Here is a 21,623-nt window from a genome sequence, read left to right as displayed (position 1 = left end):
TGTGCCGTCTTAAAAAAAAACGCTGCCGGGCACTTCCTTAACGGACCAATGAACGGATGGCAACACGGCTGGCGCTAGCCGACAGTTTTTGCTCTGTTGGGACCTGGCAACGCTGGTTGCCATTACAGTTTCCATTCGCCATACACACCGCACCCGTGTACCCGCGCGTACGCACTATACACAGTCACAGTTTCAGATGGCAACACGGGTGTCTGTCTTTTATTGAATAAAAAGTGTATTTCTTGATGTGTCATTGAGATGGCAACACGGCTGTCTCTTAATGAAGTAAAGTGCATTTCTGTCGGCTAGCGCCAGCCGTGTTGCCATTACAGTTTCCATTCGCCATACACACCGCACCCGTGTACCCGCGCGTACGCACTATACACAGTCACAGTTTCAGATGGCAACACGGGTGTCTGTCTTTTATTGAATAAAAAGTGTATTTCTTGATGTGTCATTGAGATGGCAACACGGCTGTCTCTTAATGAAGTAAAGTGCATTTCTATATGTGTCATTGAGATGGCAACACGGCTGTCTCCTATGCTATGGAATAAAGTACATTTCTATCTGTTAAATATAGATGGCAACACGGCTGTCGATCTCTTATGAAGTAAAGTGCATAGTGTCGTTGAGGTGGCAACACGGCTGGTTGCATGCTGAGCTGAGCTGGTGATTCTTAAAATTATCTGCAAACATTATGAAAGAAGAGATTGATGAAAATCAGGTCATTGGGAATGGGTATACCGTGTTATTTGGAATTTTCTAATCGTTTTCATATCAAGTCGACCCCAATGACGATTGCTACAGCTACGGCTACGCTGATGATCACCGTTCTTCAGTAGTATCAGTCAGTCTACCGCACGCACACATGCCGGGCAGCGTGTTTTTTTTAGACGGCACAGATTGGGGAAACTAAAAATCTATCGGGGACCCTATCCCTAAACCTAACCCTAATCCTAATCCTAACCCTAACCATCAAACCCTAACCCTAACCCTAACCCTAACCCCACCCTAACCCTAACCCTAACCATAACCATAACCAAAAACCCTAACCCAACGTTTTTCCCATAGGTTTAACACGCGCCATGCCCCAATCTGTGCCGTCTTAAAAAAAAACGCTGCCGGGCACTTCCTTAACGGACCAATGAACGGATGGCAACACGGCTGGCGCTAGCCGACAGTGTGTTCTCTCCTCCTGATCCTGCATTGTCCTGATCGCGTCCTGATCCCTGCAGCGTTCACGTACGTGACACTGTTATGGAAATGCGCATGTGCGATGAACTTTGTGCACGGGTGGGGAAAACCCTCTTTCGGAAGCTGCCAGAAGCTGGTACATGGTCTGCTTTTACGCGTCATCTACCGGCACCAGTAAGCTAGTCATAATCAGCAAGAGGGACTTTAGCGTATGAAAACACATTCAGCACCATATTACAGTTACATCTATTTTTACACTCACCGGGAATTTGTGTAGCTCATCCACCGCTGCGCTGCTTAGCAAAAACATTGGAGAACGGAGAGGACAGAAGATATTACTGACTTAACAACAACAAGACGAGACAGACAGAGTCGAATCAACGAATTTACGAAATTAGCTGGAAGCAACTTTAATCAGCGTGCTAATCTACAACAATCATGCACTGATCCAGTTCAAGCGAAGGAGGGAGGTGAGCAGTGTGATTTTTAAAACTCTTCTGTCAATTCGTGCATCAGCACAGCACTATTAAACAATTTAGAGAGTTTGCTGATACAGTGAGTTCCGATATATTGTAACACTGGTAGATATTATACTTTCTATCTGAAATGTTTTTCTGCTGTAGCTGTGTACTTCCATGCCCATTCATTATGAATACAGTGCCTTTACCAATGGCAATGAATGCAAAAACACATAAGTCATTGGTATGGTGATCTGCACTAGCAACTCTATAATCTTAGAAACAAAATAAACCAAATAGATTCCAGATGAAGATCTTCACATGGGTAGAATATTTGTTTTGTCGGTAGGTTAATTCTAAAGCAGCCTGTAACAGTATAATGATAAAGTGCACAATTGCCGAAAGAGTATTATTTGTATTAAATCATGACATCTCCATCGGATTGTATGGAGGGTATCAAAGAAATCCTTATTCAGGCAGCAAAGTACAAACCGCCGTTGGCATATTTGATTATTACTTGTACATGTGCTCTTCAATTGCCCAAATGAAAAAGGCGGGTAAAAAACTCACTGCAAATTTGAGCTTGGCTACATGTAACAAAGACAGTGAGAGGCTTGATGATCTGAAATTTGTCTGGATTCCCACATTTAGGGATGACAATTGCTGGTATGAATTTAAGTGTTTATCTGGGTTGTTGAGTGGCCCGTGAATTACAGAGTAGTTCTGTATACCATACACACTCTTTGCTGAGCCCTTCTCTCCCACTGGAAAGACTTCCATATGTACCCCCCACTATTATACACCTACATTGTACATTGTTCTATGAGCTTTCTCTAAAGTCCGCATTTCCCTTGGACACCGAGATCAATGACTATACCCTAACCCTAACCCTAACCCTAACTCTAGGCTAAACCCTAACCCTAATCCTAAACTGAGTAAACTCTATCTAATCCTAATCCCAAAGCCACCTAAACTTATTCATGTTAGCGATTGATGACATCACTTATAATGAATCATGATGCATAGCGGGGGGTACATAGGCCCTATGGAAGTCTTGCCCTCCCACTTTCTATTCATGAGAAAATGACTCTAGAGTAGAGTGGTTCATGTTCCTATGTGTATTTGCCTGTGCATGTTGCACTGTTTTAACAGGAAGTGAAAATGTGTCGGTGCTGTCTGCATATAGCCTCTGCCTGTAAAAGTTTTACTTGTTTTTACTGCATTGCAGTATTGGTGATAGCAACACTTGCAAGTTTGATGAGATGGTGATGTCATAATACACCAATTCTCTTCTATTGTTGTACACTCATACTCAAAAAAATGTGTACGTTTTTAGACAAGGTACCAACTACAGCTCTTTTGATTCATCAGCATATTAAAGAAAAGGAATGTTTGGATTAAAATGCAATGACATTTGATATATAATGATGTCCTTTTCATATCATAATTGTAACTGAAATTAGTATTTTGTAATCAAGATGTGTTTTTCTAATTTTAGGTAGATCTACCGTTGAAATAAAATCTTCACCAATTTGAATATGATTTTGAATTGAACATGGAGTAAAGTTGTACTCTACTCTTTTCTAATTTAATGTGTTTGCTGATGTATTATTTCAGATAATTTATCCTAGAACTGGCATAGTTTGAGAAAAAAAAATGGGTGAAATTGACCATAAATATAATTATAACTATAAGAACTTGGTTGATGAAAATTTCACGCTGCAATTGATATAATCTCAATCAAGGGAAAAATATCTGTACTGTAGGTGATTAATATGCAAATATGCATAAACTATGTCTGTTCAAAGTATTGCTCAAAGGTTAATGCAAGAATAAGCCACATTGCTTCCTTTATACATATACCATGTAAGGTATGTTATGTTCAATCATTTTCTTAACGTAAAAATGACTGTTTTCCTCTAAATAATGTTTCCTTAATATAGGGTTCTGGTCATTCAACTTAGATAACAAGTGTTACCTTTTCACACAAGTCGTGATCTTCGAATGAGAATGGCGAGTACTGGGCCTTATGGTAGCAGCAATGTGCTAGTCAGTGGAGATGTGTGCAGCGACGCGAACCCGGGGAGCAGCAGCCTCCAGTATCGGGGCATGCTGAAAGAGATCGACAACGGGCTTGGGATGCGCGACATGGACAAGCTGCGGTACTTGTGCCAGGACCTGGGCGTTGCGCCGCGGAAGTTGGAGACCATCACCCGCGGCATCCACCTGTTTGCGGAGCTGGAGAAGCTGGCGCTGCTGACGCCGGACGACATCTCCCTGCTCGTCTCTCTGATGCAGGCCATCAACCGCTTTGACCTGATGAAGAAGCTGAAGTCGTGGAGCGGTAGGGAGGGAAGCTTGGCGCACAGGCTGAGTGGCTACAGGTGGGTTCACACCCCTACTGCCCTAGTTTCACCATGCTTCTCCTTACATTATAATCCATATTCAATCTCTTTCGTCGTACCATAGTATTCATGCAAAGGAAACAAGTGGACAAATCTATTTTACTAGAACAAGTTATGATACTGTGTATCATATGCAGCGGGTATCTTTGATGTGCATGATATTTTGCAAAGTGTAGACTTTAGAAATGAGGATGTTATATTGGTATTATCCTTTTCAAGGAGCAAAACTAGGGATTAGGAGACGGCCTTAAATACATGTTTTTAGCCCCTGTTTACGCTCCGAGTTTTCCAAAATGGACATAATAAATGGCTGCATTTCAGATTTGTAAAATCAAACATATATTTTGGCATTCTATTCACATATCATTATGAGGTTGTAAAAAGTAAATTCGTGGTTGTGTGCGTTAGTATTATATCATCCTGAAATAACCATTCATTTGCATACAAATGTGTTGTCCTCATTTGCAGGATTTTGGTGGCAATCTAGTATGTAACAAATTCCAGACAAATGATGTCTCTGATTTTAGATTTTAAAAAAAACCCAAAAAGACACGAAATATCATAACTTTGCCATCAATCGACTCTGCATTTGTATTCCTCTATTTCTGCTGCTCCAAGATGTTATATCGCATTGTAAAAGAAAAATTTTCACCATTTGTGTCAAGATCTGGGTGGGGTCATCCCTCCAAAAATGTGAAGTCCCGTACAGCATTTGACTACTCTATGAACACCTTCACTTTCTCTTACACTTTCTCTTACAAATGTTGATTGCATTGCTCTTGCTTGCATTGGCCTGGTAGTAAAATGTTCCTTATTATTTGCCATGGTTCGTAGGAGACTCATGCTGAAAATTGCTGACAGCTTGACCCGCGACGAGCGAGAACAGCTGAGATTTTACCTGAGCGACGGCGACACATTGCCCATTTCCGTCATTGAAGACTGCAAAACCCCCCTCCAGGTAAAAACATGCAACCAATCCAAAGAGAATCCATGTGACCCGCTGCAACAAAAGGAACTGAAAGTCAGGGGAGGACAATTTTCTAAAAATGTCATGACATTGTTCCCTTACTCTTCTACTTTAATTTCATATATAGGACAAATCATAAAAGTACTCGCTTGCGGAGATATCAATGATTTTATTCGCGCATGTCAAGTACTGTAGTTGTAGAAATCGAGAGTTTCGAGAAAAAAAGCCTTCAAATTTTTCCTTCCCATGCTACAGTTTTTCAGACAGTTTTCACAGCTTGACAGTAGGAGGTATGCTCCTAGCGACCTCCACGATGTTCATTCAAGCTTAGCGCCAGGGGTCTACGCACAACCAATCAGTAATCAGGATGCCATGCACTGACCAATAAGACCACTCCCTTGTTGCTAGGGGCAGAGTCTAGCTCCGGCGTTAAATCCAAATCTTCGGACACGTTTCTGTTACGTTGAAAGTCGAAAAATCGTGGCCCAGAAAAACGCTGATTTCTTTCCTTTCCTTTGATCATTTAGCTTCAAAATTTCAGCAGATGGTAGACAAAACATTAGACTACAAAATTATGCCAAAAACAAAACAAAAAAAAAAAGAACAATTGTTTTGACCGATTTTGATGATGTGACTTCAAACTGGATTTTCTCGGCTCAGCCGTCAGCAACTTTAGGATCCTGTTTTTGTAGCGGGTCACATATTGACTCTTATTTTGAAACCTACGTCTGGTGGATTTAAATGAATAATATACACAAGATTTTAATACATGTACCATATGCACCAATTATTTCATGAATTTTTGTTTCACGAATTTGACGAGTCGGGTGCTATTCGCAAATTTAAAAACGCATGCAAATATCAACTCTGAATCCGACCTGAGTGTGATGTGCAAACATACATTTCTCTGTTCAGTTCTGTACCCAACAATTTCGCAAATTCAACCATGCACTGGCAAACTTGCTTGGAAGTCCCAATTGGCAAAAAATTAGACTTGCTAAATATATGGCGTATACATTATGATACATGCCATGAGGTACAAGTAAGTGTTATTTGAGGTAGTGGAAGGATGGATGAAGATTGGGTTATAGCCCAACCAGTAAGTTAGATTATCATCTATATAGGACGTTTTAGGATGCATTAAAACATATTATTATCTTCTATATAGGATGTTAATAGGGGGCATTTAAAACGTATATCGTTGTCGGCCCAATTTTTACCGTTCAATATGAGAGCATATTGAACGAAATGCACAGGCAAGTGTATTAACTCCCCATAGGCTACCGTTTTAACTGGAATACACCGCATTATGTCTCGCCTGTTGCGCAAGCTCTTGCTGAGTGTGCAAAAGCTTGCTACTAGTGCGCGAAATCTTGTAAAATTCACAAGCATGCAAACATCTTGCTACAATGTAGTTGCTTGCTTCATATGCAGTTACATGTAGTTGCGTAGGGGCTATTCTTTTTCAGTGCTGAGTCAACTGTAAAGATGGGTAGAAGTACAGTACTTTTGTGCAGTTTATACTTTCTCTACGTAATGATTATAGATGAAAATAACATTACATTTGATGGTATTCATGGAATACCAGGGAATATTGCACTTGTTAGGGACAATTTTGCACTCATTTTTTATTCATGCAATAATGGCTCTAACTCTTGTGATATTCCATGGTATCCCATTCATAGCCATCCAATCTAATATAATTGTATTATGACTGTGTCATATAGATACTGTATTTAATTTAAATTGTATTTAACACTTTCCTGTACTTTCATTCTGTTTCAGCTCTTTTCTCAGATGGAGAGATATGACATCATAGGCCCTGATAATGTGTCCTTCTTGGCACAGTTGATGCACGTTGTCGGAAACTCAGCACTTGCTGCAGACATACAGACCTACACAGGTAAAGAGAAATATTGACAGGGTGCTGCAAACCCACTTGACCATGAGCCCAGGGCAGCTGAATCTCACTGTATATAGTGCAAGTTAAAGGACAAGTTCACCTTCAAATACATGTGGATTGAGTGAACGCAGCAATATTAGTAGAACACATCAGTGAAAGTTTGGGGAAAATCGGACAATGTGTTCAAAAGTTATGAATTTTTAAAGTATCTGTGTAGTCACTGCTGGATGAGGAGACTACTATAGTGCATGATGTCATATGCGTGCAACCATATAAAGAAAATAAAAAGAGAATTTCACAAAACTTTACTTTTTGAATTAAGTGCACATTTCTTCGACTTGTTACTGACACATGTTAAGGGTAATATTATTCCCCCTGCCTTCTGAAAGAGAGAAGTCAAGTTTTCTTTTCTTATGTGCGAAAAGTGAGAATATGTTGAATTTTCTTTATTCTTTCTTTATATCGTTGTACTCATGTGACATCACAAACTATAGTAGTCTTCTCATGCAGCCTTGAGTGAGCAGAAACTTCAGAAATTCATAACTTTTTAACGGGTTGTCCGATTTTCCTCAAACTGTCAGTGATGTGCTCTACTAATATTGCTGCATTCACTCAACCCACATGTCTATGAAGGTGAACTTGTCCTTTAAATAATTGGGTGTCTGGGTGTGAAAGTGCAGTATGTCCCCCCAAAATAATTACAATCAGATTTTCGCATTGACGACACTCAATATGATTAAAGTATCTAAATGCTACGTCAGGGTCTTGAAATATAACATCTTAGCTCTATTTTGCTGAGAACCCCATTCAATGTGGTTAAGCGGTCACAGAGAAATGTGGATTGTTGTAAAGCATGTCATGAGTCTGATTCTTCCAAGTTTAGCACTTGGATGCTCTTGTGTGTGAACAAAATAGACAGAACTTGGAGGGAAGAGATTCCTGATGTGCTCTTCAAAATTCCTCATTTCTCTTTGACCACTGAAGCAAATTGAATGGGATTTACTGTAAGATGTGGGCAATGAGTTATAGTTCTGTACCCTGAAATTGTATTTGGATTGATTCACTATTTTTAAAGTTATCATTGCGGAAAGTCCCATTGTAATTTTTTTGGGGGACATGTGGTACAGGACTCTTTCCTGAATGCCCATTATGGGCGAGTGAGAGGAATAGAATTTCTGAATGTCCTGATTTGATATGAAACTCTTTCAGTGGGCAGATTATGTGCACACCTAAAATCACCTTAGTGCCTATGTTACATGCCTAAAATGTGTTTGTCAGTGTATTAATGATTCCGTTACACTTACCTGATACTGCGCACCGCAATACTAGTAAGTTTATATCTTTTTAAAAGAGAAGAAGAAGAAAAAGAAAAAGAAAAAAAAAGAAATAGTACATTGACACCTTTAACTACCTGTGATCGTCATGTGTGCATTACATTTCACATTAGTTCAGTATTTATAAAGCATTAGTTCAGTATTTATAAAGCATTAGTTGTCATGATTGGGAGTGAGTTTGCCAAGCAGTGATTACCAGTAAGAGTTCAGTGGGGACTTGTGTGTATATGTTCATAAATTATTAAGCTGAGATTATATTTACTACTGTTTATGAACATGTTCCAGAATACTACCGTATTGCACTTGTGCAGTCAGTATGAGAAAAATAATGAAGGTACAGTATTCCAGAGATAGCGCAGTCTAAACTTTGAATGATAATGAGTTGTTGAGAAAATGAATTGTGCATATGAATTCTTTGAGTGTCCAAGTGATATTCATAGTCCTAGAGCAAGCTGGCTTTTATGATGGATAAATGGTTCTCTTCTCCACCGGATTGTGGCCTGTGCAGTGTCATAGCCTGCAGACACACACAACATTGGTTCACATGACATGAATTCACTCATCTGTATCAATCCCCTTCACGTGAACTTTTGAACAGCATCACCCTTCAACCGAACCACGTCAGCGCCGCAGCTGCCTCCACCAGCTCCTGCTCAGCCCCTCCGGGCATTTGGTAGCCATCGCAACTCGCATCCGAGCTTCTATTCCCCGGCTGTCCACCCGACTGCAGAAGTTTCGGGACCAGGTTTGAAGGTACAGTGTCTGTCTGTCTGTCTGTCTGTCTGTCTGTCTGTCTCACCTTGCCAAGTTTTATAATAATCATATTTTTTTCCCCTGCTCTGCTTCCAAAGGAGGTAGTTTAGAGGGTATAATTTAGCTGCTCAAATGTCTTCCTGCTTTGGATTGTGAATAAGAGATGGGGCTGTGTCATAATTTTTTTTTTTCCCTCTGAACACTACAGTCCAACCTCTCCTATCTGGACATCTCAGGACTGGCGCTCATCCAGATAAGGGATGAGCGCCGGATATGGAAGTCTCAATGTTTATACGGCCGGATATGGAAGTCTCAATGTTTAATACACACAGTTCCCTGTCCAATGGTAGCTAGATGTACATGTGTCAATCTTGCGTGAACATATCAAATCCTCGTCAGCTAGTCTGCGTTCAGAATTTTCCGATAATTCGCTTAATGAACGATGACCTATACCATGCCCTAATTTCATGAAAAAAAAAAAAGTTAAGTACAATGTTGGGAATAATATGACGTAACACATGCAAGTTTGTGCAGGAATTTTGTCTGAGTTTGGAATCTCCCCTTTCCCTGTAATTATTCAATTGAAAAAAAAAAAAAATCACGGAGAGGTCGCGTCTGAGTGATAGTGAGATCCGAACTAAGGGAGGCTGGATAGGGAAGATTGGACTGTATTTGATCTTTTGATTCATTGACATCAAGTACAATGTATCTCCTTCATGTTTTATAACCCACTTGTAGGAAAGTTTTATATTCTCATCCAGCAAGCATGGATAATCTTTCAAAAGCAAACAACAAAATTAGTATAGATTGTGAGTGTGATGGGAATTGCATTCATGTACTGTGTGTATGTGCGTGAGAGCAAGCTTGAGCAGGCAGGTTTGAATGTACACGTGTAGTTTGTGAAAGATGATTAAGAGTGAGGGTGGCCAAATTAATGTATTAGCAGCAGAATACTCAACAATGAAGGAAAAGGCAAACTCTGAGATATCATTTTGTCATCTGTGAACAGGTATCAACTGTATCATGCACACACAAGACTCTTTCTTTGAAAGCTTGTAAATGCAACTGGGGAAAAACAGTGATATGACTGAGGGCAGTATTTGTCCTGCTGATTATGGCAGTTGTAATAACAATGTTTATGTTATGATAGTGCTAGCATTACAGGAGTGTGAGATAAAATTAATCACCACTTTCTTGTTTTGTTTTAGTTAAACACTGTTCCAAATACTGATGTCCATGATAACACTGTGAATCTGCCACTTGTGATACTTCTTTTATGGAACAGCCTTTTGAAATGGAAGCACATCGCAGGGAAAAATACCTGGAGGTACTGCTAAGGGAAATGGAGCGATCAAGGGAACAATTGGGGGACCCAGCAGTGGGCCAACAGCCTGCATCGTCCCAAGGCACTTTCCCTGACAGGCGGAACGGTGGAGGGGGAACCAAGAGCATGGAACAGTACTCGTGGTACATTGAAGCTGTAGAGCAAAAGGGTGAGATGAGCCGTGGTCACACTGGAAAAAGATTGCCAAGTTCAAGATCGCGAAGTCTTTGCAAAGTGTGCTTGTCTATCCACACTGGTAGACTAACTTTTTCATGTAAAAGTTCTCAAAGTTTGGGTCACTGGTGCGTGTGCACACAAGAAAGAAGGAAGAGCGTGCCGTCTGACAGTGATTGATTGTGACGTAACAATGCAAGCTTGTACATCACAATGATGGCGCGTTTCAGAGGCATTGCCAGTAAACCGATGGTGGACTGATCACATGACAAACGCTGCAAAGTTTCAGTTTCTAGCGTTCACACTACCCAAACCTCTAGAAGATTTGTGGGGGGTCTGGGAAATTTCCCTAGTTTGAGTGGGAAGTTTTGCGTAAAGTTTCGCAAGAAGTTATGGGAAGTTTTCAGTCCAACAGGCGAAATCTAAAGATCATAAAGGATGGTATAGTTTTGGTTGAGATGGGGCTCCAGGTTTTTAATTTATCTTGGAAGACAATGAGAAACTATGCGTGAAATATGAATGATCATATAATTCTAAGAAGAGTTCAAAGTTTATTTGATGGAAATTAGTTTTGAAATGGCTGACATATCCAAAAACAAAGTGGTCCTGATGAAAGTTGGGTCCCACCTCTGCGTGAATATAAATCCTATAAATCTTGGGATTGTGTTTCTGTATTCTATACCTAAATCTAGCTAGTTTTGGATGTATAATGGTAAATTATATAAATCCTAGCTCTGTTTATTTCATGTGTTTCTGTGTCCTATATCTGCTAGTTTTGGATGAATGAAACTAAATCCTATAAATCCTAGCTCTGTTTATTTTATGTGCTGCTGCTCTCATAGGCAAGGATTATGCAGATGCATTGTGGGAGCGGGTGATGTCGATGTCCCATGAAGACCTGCAGAAGAAGATGGCCAGCCTGCACATCTCACAGGGAGACGTTTCCATGGGAACGGGTCCTCCCAGCGATACCACATCCAGCACTGTGTCTTCTGACACCTCTTCCTATGCAAGTGCCGTACTCAATGAGGAAGAAATGCACAGGGGAGCAGATACGAGTGGTGAGGCCATGTTTCATTCCATTAGACTTCTCGATCTTTCTGTGGAACAATTTAGTCAGAATTCTATGGTTAAGATAGTATAGTGTCTCACAGAGTGTTTCTCAGACAATTGTGCTACCCACCCCTGTCTAAACACCTCAGTAATGGACCCTAAATGACATATTACAACACATCAAATTTTCACTCCCAAAATGCTTTCACACCTGTAAAACGTACCCAAAATGGTGTATTCTGTTATTGTGCCAAGTACAATTGTACAATATCCTTCATGACATATTTCACTACTGTACTCTGTACAATATCTTAAGTGGCATTTCTTTTTTTTTTTTAATAGATGCTTCTGATAAAAATTGAAAAATAGTAACGAGCACTTTCCTGATCTACAATAAGGTGTTCAGTTGAACAGATGTCAGATTTGATTGTACGTGTTGTAAACACAACAGTATACATAGTGGTGACAGTGAAAAGCAAAAATGTATTTTGTGAAATGGGACCCCTAAATGCTGATGGAAAAAAAAAAAAAAAACCCACTCCCTTTCAAGGGAAAACATCAAGGACACGAAATGTGTGAAAAAAATACCCTTTTGACGCTTTTTTTTTTTACATCAGTGCAGAGCAAGTCAGATGGAGAATGATTATGCCCCCCCCCCCCATGAATGTAGCATATCAGAAAAGTTGCAAAATACCTTCTACGTCGTTATGCTACTTGTACTCAAAACTTATCCTGATGAAATCATCAATGGATTATTTATCACTGATGCAAAGAATTTTTCATTGTAAGTATTGCTCTGGTCGTTTCTGAATGCGGAAAGAATGAAAAACGCATAGCAGGATAATGCGTAATCTGTTGTAGCCAGTCTGTTTCTCGTTCTACAATAACAAAGGTTTCATCACCCTTCATTCAGATTCTGAGACACAAGCAAGAACTGCCCCACCACGAGTAGTACCGGCACAGACAGCTATGGTGCTGAACCAATCAGAGATGGGTATGTATGCAAATTGAAGTTTGCTGTCATGCGCGCCAGAACACTTTTGGTTTTGTTTTTTTTTTTTGGGGGGGGGGGCAAAATCTCGACGGGGGCACATTATGTGACGGTGTGAAATCCTCCGCGAGGGAGCGAAGCGACCAAGCGGAGGTACCACAGTAGGGACTTTTTGTAAAAACAGAGTACAAAAGTCGCGTTTGTAGAACAATTAAAAGCAAATTCCTTGGAAAGTACACATAGTGATGTGAGATCCTCGGCAAGGGAGCGAAGCGACCAAGCGGGGGGAGGTTGTGGGAGGGGGGTATCCCCCTCCCACGGTTGGGACTTTTTGTAAAAACAGAGTACAGAAGTTGTGTTTATAGAGCATTTAAAAGCAATTTCTAGGGAATTAAACATGGCGAAGAAAATTTAGTGTGAAGGACTACGATTCTAACATACAGGGGTACGTTATGTGAAGATGTGGGAGGGGGGTATCATGGTAGGGACTTTTTGTAAAAACAGAGTATAAAAGTTGCGTTTACAAAACATTTTAATTCAAATTTATAGGGAATTAAACATTAAAAAAATCACTGCGAAGGAATATGATCATAACTTATGAAAACTGTTTCATTTTACTACATGTACAGGCAGAGCGAGCGAGCCACTTTCAATTTGCAATTCGTCTGAAATATATTCATTAAAAGCTTAAATGTGATCGCATTGTTCGAGCAATAAAAATTATTCTTATATTGCTAAAAACCATAGAAGAAAGGGAAAATGTAAGGTTTACTAAAGGTATGTTTCGGGGGTACACATGAGGACACAAGGCTACCATCTAAACACTAAATTTACTCATAGGTAAATATTAGTGTATAGATTATTATTACTTTTTTTTTTGGGGGGGGGGGGGGGGCAAAACTCCAAGTGCCCCCCCCCCCCCCCCCCCCCCCCGGCTACCGGCGCCCTTGTTTGCTTTTCTATCAAAAGCTATCTCAAGTTCCTTTTGTTATAGAATAAAGGAATCCCCAGCCCCCCCCCCCCCCCCCCCCCCCCTCCACCAGGGCAGGTGTCTATGGGGAATGTATGTTATAGAAAAATCAGTCCATCTTCAACGGGTTGAAGGAGACTGAAACCCAGATACTTGTACCTCATGTGACCTGCCACAACAAAAGGATCCAAAGTCGCTGATAGCTGAGGTGAGGAAATCGAGTTTAAAGTCACATCATCAAGATCGGTCAAAACCATCAAATTTCTGTTGTTGGCATGATGCTGTAGTCTAATGTTTCGTCTATCATCTGCCGAAATTTTGAAGCTAAATGATTAGAGGAAAAGGAAGATTGTGTCGAAAAGAAAACTTTGAAGGCGGTTTTCTCGAAACATTGATTTCCTAGACCACTTAACATGGTCTCATAAAATCATCAATATCTCCGCACCCGAGTACTTCTATGAGTCGTGTTATATACGGAAAAGTAAGGGAATAATGACATGCCATTTTCAGAAAATTGACCTCCTGCGACTTTTGGATCCTTTTGTTGTAGCGGATCACATATGTGGATTGAGGGAATGCATCAATATTAGTAGAACACCTATGGTAAAGTGAAGTTTGAGGAAAATCAGAAAATCTGTTGATAAGTTATGAATTTTTACAGGTTAAGTGCTGTCTTCACGGGGAAGAGAATAACCGCAACATTTTGTGATGTCACCGCAGAACAATAATGTTGAGAAAATATAAAGAGAATTTTGAAACATTTCATTTTTGTAGCATAGTCAGGGCTCGACACTAACGGTGGCCCGGTGGCCCGGGGCCACCAAAAACGCACGTCGGGCCACCAAAATTTCAGAAATTAAGATTTTGGTGGCCCGATCGGGCCACCTCGGGTGTTTGCCTTTACTTTTGGAAATGAACAGCGGTAACAATCGGCTCCGTAAGATGCTAAAATACTAGTAAATGTTGGATGATTGTTTTTACAATCAGAATGAATAATGGTAACTTTCGGCTCTTACAATGCTAAAACAAAATGTCGGATGTTTACAAATGTCTGCAAATGCTCCCACTTTCTCATTTCGAACATAAGTTTTGACCACCTAAATATGCATCAAGTTTTATAATAATCTATAAGCCTATTTGATAAATCGTAGAACTCAAAATAACGGTAAGATGATTGAATTTTCTATTCATTTATTTTAAACATGGGTAACTGTATATATCACTTCAGTAATACTTAACATTTAATTTTCTATGTGTAGGACCGATTTAGTTTTTCTTATGTTTTTCTTGATTTTTTTTCGGGCCACCAGATTTTACTTTCGGGCTACCAAAAAATAAAAAGCAATGATTTTGGTGGCCCAATCGGGCCACCAAAAATAAAAGTTAGTGTGGAGCCCTGGCATAGTGAAACAGCAAATGACAAACTTCTTTCAGAGAGCAGAGGTAATGATAATATTGATCTTTTATGAGTGCCAGTAACAAGTTAAAAGGAATGTGTTCTCTTGATTTGAAAAAAAAGAAACTTTATGGAATTCTCTTTATGTTTGCTTTGAAGGGCCCAAGTTCTACAAGCTGTGTCTTTTTAGTGGGTCCCTCCATTTTTCACACTTTATGCAAGATTATACATGTACTTTACTTTGACCACTTCTATCTGTTCCTTGTTTTACTACAATGTATGATTACTATAAGGTTCTTCAATTATTGCAAGTCTTTTCATTCTACAATGTTCTTTTTACTTTATTCTCTGTTATCAAAGGAAGTGAAATACATATCTTTTGTCAAAAAATGAAATAAATTTTGAAATTGAAAAAAAAAAAATTGTATCATGTTATGCAGTGGCATCACAAACTGTTGTACAATCTTCTCATCCAGTTTTCGTAATCATTGCATAAATTGCCTGATTTTTTCTCAAACTATATACTGATGTGTTCTACTAATATTGCTGTACCTGCTCAATCCATATGAATATTTTGGGAAAAATTCCCCTTTAAAGTATGACAGTTATGGATTTTCAGAATATGACATTTTCTGAAAATAGTAAAGAGATAGATTATGTAATGGCTTCACAAGTGTTGTAGGAACTTGTGTCCAAATCTTCAAATAAGACTTGGTTTTACATGAAACTAGGAAGAATTGTGTCCGCATATCAAATTTATGTAGTCCTTTGATAGGATATCAATGATTATTTTCCCCCAAAGAAGATTTTGTAGTGATTAACTTATTGACAGAAATGAATTTTTTTGTCATATTTTTTTTGGACGAACCAGTGGCAGAGTTAAAATTCCCAGAACTATTGTGTCAAATTTTCACTAAAGACTAACCAGTCTTTAGTCTGATTTTACTCTTCTTAATGTAAACTTGAATGTTGATTGGAATTGCACAGTTAAGGTGAATCTGCTTGAGATGTTAAAGAGGTTGATTGACATTACAGTGAACTGCCCACGAACTCATTTATTTTTCCCATCTGTGCAACTTCCAGAGATCCCCAGATACCGAATGGACAGGATCCCGCGCGGTTACTGCATCATCTTCAATGCGAAGCACTTCCGACGACAGGCTGACGTGAGCTTGTCGCAGCGGGATGGGACGGAGAAGGATGTAGGTAAGTGTTTTGCGCAGACCGATCTTGTTTTATGCCTCCACTGTGAAGTACAGTTACAGTATTGCCAGAGGCGTTATGTTTTCTGGTTGTCTGTCCCTCCATCTGTCCTTCCATCTGTAGATCTTTCTGTTCGTAATCGATTTTGTTGATAGTGTGACTAAAAATTTGTTTGAGGTATCCAAGTGAAACTTAGCTCATGTATGTACAGTGTATATGAGAGTGGGTGATCCTGTGCCTATCAATTATTGCTGCACACACTTAAAGTTAAAGTTCAAGGTCAAGTTCTTAATTTCATTATTTCCCAATATCTCTGTAATGCCGGACTGTGCTTTCATGAAATGTGTATATATGTACTCCGGGATTAAGATTTTCTAGGGAAAGTTTTGGGCTATTAGACTACCATGAAGTCCGAAGTCAAAGGTTACGTGAAAACGCTAAAACTTTTTTCCTCCATTTCTCAAAAATGGCTCTAGGTATCTTCAGGAAACTTAATGTAATATGCATGTAGTATATTACAATGATTCTTTGTGGAATTTAGTTCCATTGGGTCAAATATCAAAGGTTAGGTCAAAAATCCTAAACTTTTACTTGATGCTGAAATGACACTATTTTTCCAATCTCCATCACCTTGGAAATTACTCAATGCATACACTTAACCTAAGTAGTTCGGGCTAGTTAGGTAGCCCACCCCCCCCCCCCCCCCCCCCCCCCATCTCGCCCATTGACTGCGGGATCACGACGAAAATTGGCACACACATTGCCTATGACATAATCTAAAGTACCATGAAGTTAATTTTAGAAAAAAAAATTATCATTCCGAACGAGAAAATATGTTATTAATTAATTTTAATTACTAAAACCCCAAATTAATCATGTTTTTTTGAAATTTGCCTGTAAACACAGTTTGCATTGAAATTGCACTCGAATTCACGCTTTTGAGCAATTTTTGGTCTGACATGCCATGCACATGGTACTTTAGATTACGTCATAGGCAGTGTGCCAATTTTCGTTGTGATCGCGCGGTCGACAGCCGAGATCTGGAGGGGGGCCTGGGAGGCCCTCCCGGCTCTATGATCTACCTAAATATCCCGGCCTGGTTAGGGTTATCTGTCTTGTTAGCCGGGTCAAAGTTCAAACCTTCATGTGCTCTTTTCAGTCACTAAAGGCATCCCTTGCATTTCCTCTTGTCCCACCCAACAGAGAGGTTGCTGAACACATTCGGAAATAACCTGAAGTTCAGAACCCATGTGATCCAAGACCCTCCAGCCCACGGCTACATAAAGGTCTTGAGAGACTTCCAAAGTCATGATCATTCAAACTTTGACTGCTTTGTCTGCATCATACTCTCCCACGGCGCCAAGGATGTCGTATACGGGAGCGACGGCAAGACCACACCCATTGATGCTATAACAGGTTTGTGTTTTACGTTGTGACCTTTTAACCCTGATATCATTAGAATGTACTGGTCCTCTCAGTGGCTCATTTATGCTCCTTCGTTTTTCTCAAACTTGCAAATTTTGCTAATTTCTTCATTTTTATGCCTCCGCTAACGAAGTGGCCGGAGGCATTATGTTTTCGGGTCGTCCGTCCGTCCGTACGTACGTCCGTCCCGTTTTGTTTTTGTCGATATCTCAAGAACCGTATGGTGGTTTTACATCAAACTTGGTATGAGGGTATATCCTGGGGGGATAATACTTTGTTTGGATTTTAGGGTCACGGGGTCAGAGGTCAAAGGTCACAGGTTATTTTGTGAAAAAAAAGGTTGAAAATTCATGTTTTTCTCCATATCTCACAAATGGTTCAAGGTATCTTCATGGAACTTAGTATATATGCTTGTTCCAATGGGCAGTGATTATCTAGGGAAGTTGAGTGTCATGGTTCAAAGGTCATGGGGTCAAAGGTCAAGGTCAACTCCTCAAAATATCACCACTTTCCTTTGTATTTATGCAATGCCTGAAGGTTTTCTTTTTTTTTTTTTTACTTGATGTATACATGTATTACCCAATATATATTCTGTGGGAAGTTTCTTGCCCCAAAGGTCAAAAGGTCAAGTTAAAGTGCTGAATTGCACTTTTTCCTCCATATCTCAAAAGTAACTTAAGGTATCATCATGAAACTTACATATTTATGCATGTTCAACCTAACAGTGATTCTCTTTGGAACTGTGAGGTCAAAGGTCAAAGGCCAGGTTTAGATTATGCTATTTTCCCATTTGATACTGAAATTATACTTTTTCTCAATACCTTGAAAATTACTCAATGCATAAACTTATAAAAGGGTCAAAAGTCAAGTAAAAACCATCAGTTCCCCAAATACCTGCACTCTGACATTTTAATCATTCATCCAATTGAACCTAGTTCTAGGAAAGTGAACATTCAGCACATTTGTGTCAAACCTGTCATTTTAATATTTTGCCAATTGTGTGAAACTGTCATCACACATTGTCAAGATATTGTACTGTAGACCTATTAGGAGAACCATGCATTATGGTGGAGGCATATCAGTCGCCGTAGCGATATATCTAGTTTTGTTTTTGTTTTTGTGCAGAGTCAATAACTTTTAGCTTATTCCATCTACCTGGTAATCTTTTCCAGTCAAATGCAGAGGACCCAACCTGAATACTTGCGTTATTTGTCCCAAACACCCCAAAGACTTGAAGAGTTTAATCATCATTACACACATGTTTCATTTGGCCTTGAAGAATTAGAGAAATATCAGACAAATGAATCGGTAGAGATTTCATCAAAATCAATTCTAAACTAAAGAAAGTTACAGAATGTAAACTCCTGACTAGCTGTCAAATATACATTTTTTTTTTTTTTTAATAGCACCTTCAAATCATTTCATTTTGCAGTTTCTTGACCATAATGTGTGCTAGTTTTTAGGGTAACATGATAATGGATCACAAAGAACTGCATTATTTCTATTGCTGCATCATTCTAAAGTGGGTGATCCTTCATTTTTGATCCAGGATTATTTCGAGGGGAGTACTGCAGGTCTCTTGGAGGGAAGCCCAAGCTCTTCTTCATCCAGGCCTGTCAGGGCAGGGAAGCCCAGAAGCCAGTGGACATCCAGCAGGACTCCCACCAAACTCTCCCGAACGACGCCGACATCCTCGTCAGCCTGTCCACGGTTCCGGGCTTCTCGTCCAATCGCAGCGTCTCCCAGGGCTCGTGGTACATCACAACCCTCTGCCGCGTCATCGACACATACTACGCCAGAGTGGACCTCCTCACCATGCTGACCATGGTCAACCAAGTGCTAAGTCAAGCCGCTGACCAGCAACAATGCAAACAGATCGGAATGCCCATGCATACCCTCAGGAAACAGATCTACTTTAACAAAGTCTCTTAAAGACTTTGGGGCTTTCCAGCACTAGAGGAAAACTCTAGTGGATGCAGCCATTATCTTTTACAGGTTGCTGTTGATAGAGACGTCATGCTCAAAGCCCCAGCAGCACAAGGAAACACAGGTGGCTGGATTGAATTTGCCACCCACCGGGGGTATTCGAAAACAATGAATACCGTTAGTGCCTATCAGCCATGTGCCAGTGAATATGTGCATTGAAGCACACACTCACTGGTAACAATTGACTCCAGTGGAAATTCTTTGGCTGTCTGTGTATGTCTACTCACATAGAGATTAGTGATGAAGCTGTTCACGATTTGTTGCAGGAATTCTCAAATATATCTGAACTGGATCCATCTTGCCACTCCATCTCTGGTGTGAAGTCTCCGAGTCTCTGATGACAATGTTACGGTTGTACTGAGTTCTAATCAATCGAGTCATTTCTTTTTCTGGAAAAAAACTCAAGCACACCATTGGGGCTGTTGACTTGCTATTTGAATTGAAAGCGATCATGTCGGTATATGTAGATGTGATGAATTTACATAAACACACACAGTTCACTCATCTACTGTAATTCTATGTGAACTATTTGGCTGTTTTGTTGCTTGATCAACTGCACAGTCTTTTTTTATGCCTCCGCCAACGAAGTGGCCGGAGGCATTATTTTTTTTTGCAACATCATATAACTCTGTGGAAAGAGAGTGGAAAATAGTACAATGTAGAGAAACAAGGAAGAGAGAGAGAGGGGGGATTAGAAAGGGTGTATGTTAATATAAACCAGTCCAGTACTCTTACCCCCCCCCCCCCCCTCCCCGATTTCCATTGTATACTGAAATAGAGTGAGTTTGCTAACAGACTGGTATGGGAAGTCATTGCACAATATATATTGATATTCCAGTGGTACTCATTTAATGACCCAATAGTGTGGAGAAAAGTTGGTTTGCAAGATTTTTAAGTGATTTTCTTTTGCTGCTCACTGGGGTACACATACAATTGTACGAAAACCTTGATTAGGGCATGTCTGCTAGAATAGAATTGCGGGTCAGCCAATATGTGTGTCAAAGTGTTCGCTCATCAGTAAAGGTTCTTCAGCTAGCTGCAATAAAGCTGTGCATGATTCATGATCTATTACCTACACAGTGCACTCCCGTTACAATGAATAAGGTTGCAACAAAATTCCGTTACAATGAAATGAAAATTCAGGCCACAACATTATCAGCTCAATGTTGTTGTTTTTTTCGATATAACGAAAGAAAACCGCCGGTCCCGAGGACTTCGTTATAATGGGAGTCCACTGTATTACAGGTATCTATCCCCTATCACTGTAAAGCAAGATATTTTTTGCGGCATTAAATTTTTGTAAATTGGAAGCTGCTGGCCTTTTTTGTGGCATGTAATTGATCATGAATTGCCACTTGACAAGAACTTACCCATACATGTTAATTTTGCATGGCTTGACTTTTGCGAAATTCATGAAATTAAATTGCACCTAAACATTTCTGCTTTTACAGTATGTACAAGTCGGGACAGCTTTACCATTACATGGTATCCCCCTGCCACTACTGAAGGTTATAATCGATGATCTTGCTACACTTGTACATTGATATGTTGTGCACTGTCTCTCCTACTTGCATCTAGACCATATTACCTAGCAACATCCAGTCGCAATGAGGTCGTCTTTCTCTTCTTACTGTGCCTACAGAGATAAAGTATGTCAATATAACCCCCCCCCCCCCCCCCCCCCCCCCCCCACTGGTGTGGAAGTAAAACACATGTCTGTAGGCCTATGCTGCTTCTATATTATTTCAAAATGGCAGAGTGGAGAGGGTTATTACACATTCTTTATTGACAGCAGAATTGGAAGTTTACTAGGGTCTGATCTTGAATGAAGTTTTTATTTGTGTAATAAAGCTACACATACTGTTAAAAACCAGACACTTCGGTGGTATGAAACTTTCGCGAATTGGAGCCTTTTTTTGCAGCATGAAGCTTGAGAGAATTGTCACTGGCATTCAGTGCATTGTGTATACTGTAGACAGAACCTTTCATGTGCATTTTACTTTTATAAATTTTGGCTCCTTTCAAAATTTGTAACAGTTCTTGCATGCGACCATTTCTGGTTTTTACAGCATAGCACATTGTCATGC

General features: G+C 39.9%; 1 protein-coding gene across 1 annotated transcript; it reads left to right on the top strand.

Moving 5' to 3' along the window:
- Window positions 1-1,409: 1,409 nt before the first annotated feature.
- On the top strand, window positions 1,410-20,218 carry LOC139738118 (uncharacterized). The gene is made up of 11 exons (XM_071648782.1): window positions 1,410-1,664; window positions 3,596-4,036; window positions 4,892-5,015; window positions 6,810-6,927; window positions 8,860-9,014; window positions 10,300-10,507; window positions 11,355-11,573; window positions 12,479-12,559; window positions 16,006-16,128; window positions 17,329-17,541; window positions 19,100-20,218. Exons 2-11 carry the CDS (start codon window positions 3,657-3,659, stop codon window positions 19,480-19,482), a joined length of 2,004 nt encoding a protein of 667 aa, XP_071504883.1. The 5' UTR covers window positions 1,410-1,664; window positions 3,596-3,656; the 3' UTR covers window positions 19,483-20,218.
- Window positions 20,219-21,623: the final 1,405 nt, after the last annotated feature.

Source organism: Diadema antillarum, unplaced genomic scaffold, assembly GCF_040938485.1.
Source record: "Diadema antillarum isolate AM-2024a unplaced genomic scaffold, OU_Dant_1.0 seq00000722_RagTag, whole genome shotgun sequence".
Taxonomy (NCBI): Eukaryota; Metazoa; Echinodermata; class Echinoidea; order Diadematoida; family Diadematidae; genus Diadema; species Diadema antillarum.
This window is presented reverse-complemented; position numbering and strand designations above follow the sequence as displayed.

Bases quoted from the DNA above. Each gene is read 5' to 3' on its own strand.
- LOC139738118 (XM_071648782.1), top strand. From the start codon at position 3,657: ATGAGAATGGCGAGTACTGGGCCTTATGGTAGCAGCAATGTGCTAGTC. The intron at 11,574-12,478 runs GTGAGGCCATGT...CCCTTCATTCAG, and splicing joins CAGGGGAGCAGATACGAGTG to ATTCTGAGACACAAGCAAGA. The intron at 12,560-16,005 runs GTATGTATGCAA...TGCAACTTCCAG, and splicing joins GCTGAACCAATCAGAGATGG to AGATCCCCAGATACCGAATG.